At 43.0% G+C, this 1,679-nt stretch overlaps 1 protein-coding gene across 1 annotated transcript in view; it reads right to left on the bottom strand.

Annotated features, from left to right (window-relative positions):
- Positions 1-1,679, bottom strand: part of LOC101851273 (sphingomyelin phosphodiesterase) — a gene marked incomplete in the record, with an annotated part of 53,484 nt that overhangs the window by 23,744 nt on the left and 28,061 nt on the right. Inside the window, 1 exon segment of the mRNA XM_005101206.3 lies at positions 34-198. Coding sequence (XP_005101263.2) covers positions 34-198 — 165 coding nt within the window.

Genomic DNA, 1,679 nt, shown 5'->3' with positions numbered 1-1,679 from the left:
CACACACACACACAAACACACACACCCCTTTACCTTGGGCGGGCTGGGGTAGACAGGCGGCGGTTGTGGCACAGAGGGTAGCGTCACATTCCAGCCGTCCCAGGGGTCGTAGGGTTCGCCACACGAGGGGCCCAGGACCAGGCCACAGATCTCTGACGGAGACAGGACCAACCGTCGCAGGACGAATATGACCTCGGGCTGGGGACACCAAGCGGAGAGTACAGGTTCGAATCCCACACAAACATTGTAAGGTCATTTTGAAAAATAACAGGACCTCAGGCTGGGGACACCAAGTGGAGGGTACAGGTTCAAATCCCACACGAACATTGTAAGGTCATTTAAAAGTTTAGTTTTAGTAAGAGTTTTACGGCACTTTCATGCTAAAGAATAGAATATGTGTTACAAGAGAGTAACATACACAAAAAAGAAAGAGGGAAGGTAAGGAGCAAACAATACCAGAGCACCCGCCAACCACCCACGGTCATTAAAAAGTAACAGGACTTCAGGCTAGAGATATAGACCGTAAGGTATAGGTTCAAACCTCACAGAAACATTGAAAGGTCATTTAAAAACAACAGGACTTCAGGCTAGAGACATGGACTGTATGGTATAGGTTCAAGCCTCATACAAACATTGTAAAGTCATTTAAAAGTTTAGTTTTAGTTTGAGTTTTATGGCATTTGCAACAAAATAAGGTCATGCCATAGAATAGATTACTTGTTACAAGAGAGTAACATACACAAAAAAGGAGGGGAGACAAGGACAACAGATGTTTGATGGGAAGGAAGAAGCAAACCACACCAGAGCACCTGCCACCCACCCATGATCATTTTAAAATGACATGACTTCAGGCTAAAGACATGGACCGTACGGTATAGGTTTAAACCTCATAGAAACATTGTAAGGTCGTTCTAAAATAACAGGGCTTAAAGGAGATGGGATATGACAACCTCTTTACTTTCATCTTTCAGCCTTAAAAAAAAATTCTAGCTCATAATTAAAATTAATTTTCAAATACGCATGAAACCTTGAATATGGCACTCCTGTAGACCAGCGATCAACAAAAAACATACAAACCCCCCAAAAAAACTTTTAAAAAATTGATCTCATAATTTAAAAATACTCTGTTTAGGTCCTATATTAACCCTATCCGTACGTCGTGTTTTACTATCGTATCCATACGACGTGGGGAACTCTGTGCCACCACTTTCCAAACTGGAAATTTACTCGTTAATCCAATCCGTACTCTTTGCATAGAAGTCTGTCAAAGACATCTTGGTACTAGAAGTATTCTAAAATGTGAAGAATACAACCCCGGGGGTACAAAATGACCCCAGGACGTATGGATAGGGTCAAACAGGGTCTTGATGAAAATCGATACATCATGCAACAGCCATCTATTGAAGCGTCGCGGCCCTGGAGCGCTTTCCGCCCTCTATCGTGACGTCACACGACTCCCCACTGTCCACGCCCATCAGGATATTAATATTATTAACACCCACAATCGCGGGTGGTTGGAGGGTGTCACTGGTATGTCCTACTTCTTCTCATTCTCTCGGATGACCAGGCATTTCAAAAGGAAAAGAGAACAGGGGGTACTTGGTGAGAAGAAGGAGGAGGAGGAAAAGGAGGAAAATAAGAAAAAGAACAAGGATATGAAAAAAAAAAAAGGACAGACA

Source organism: Aplysia californica, unplaced genomic scaffold (genome assembly GCF_000002075.1).
Source record: "Aplysia californica isolate F4 #8 unplaced genomic scaffold, AplCal3.0 scaffold00273, whole genome shotgun sequence".
Lineage (NCBI taxonomy): Eukaryota > Metazoa > Mollusca > Gastropoda > Aplysiida > Aplysiidae > Aplysia > Aplysia californica.
This window is presented reverse-complemented; position numbering and strand designations above follow the sequence as displayed.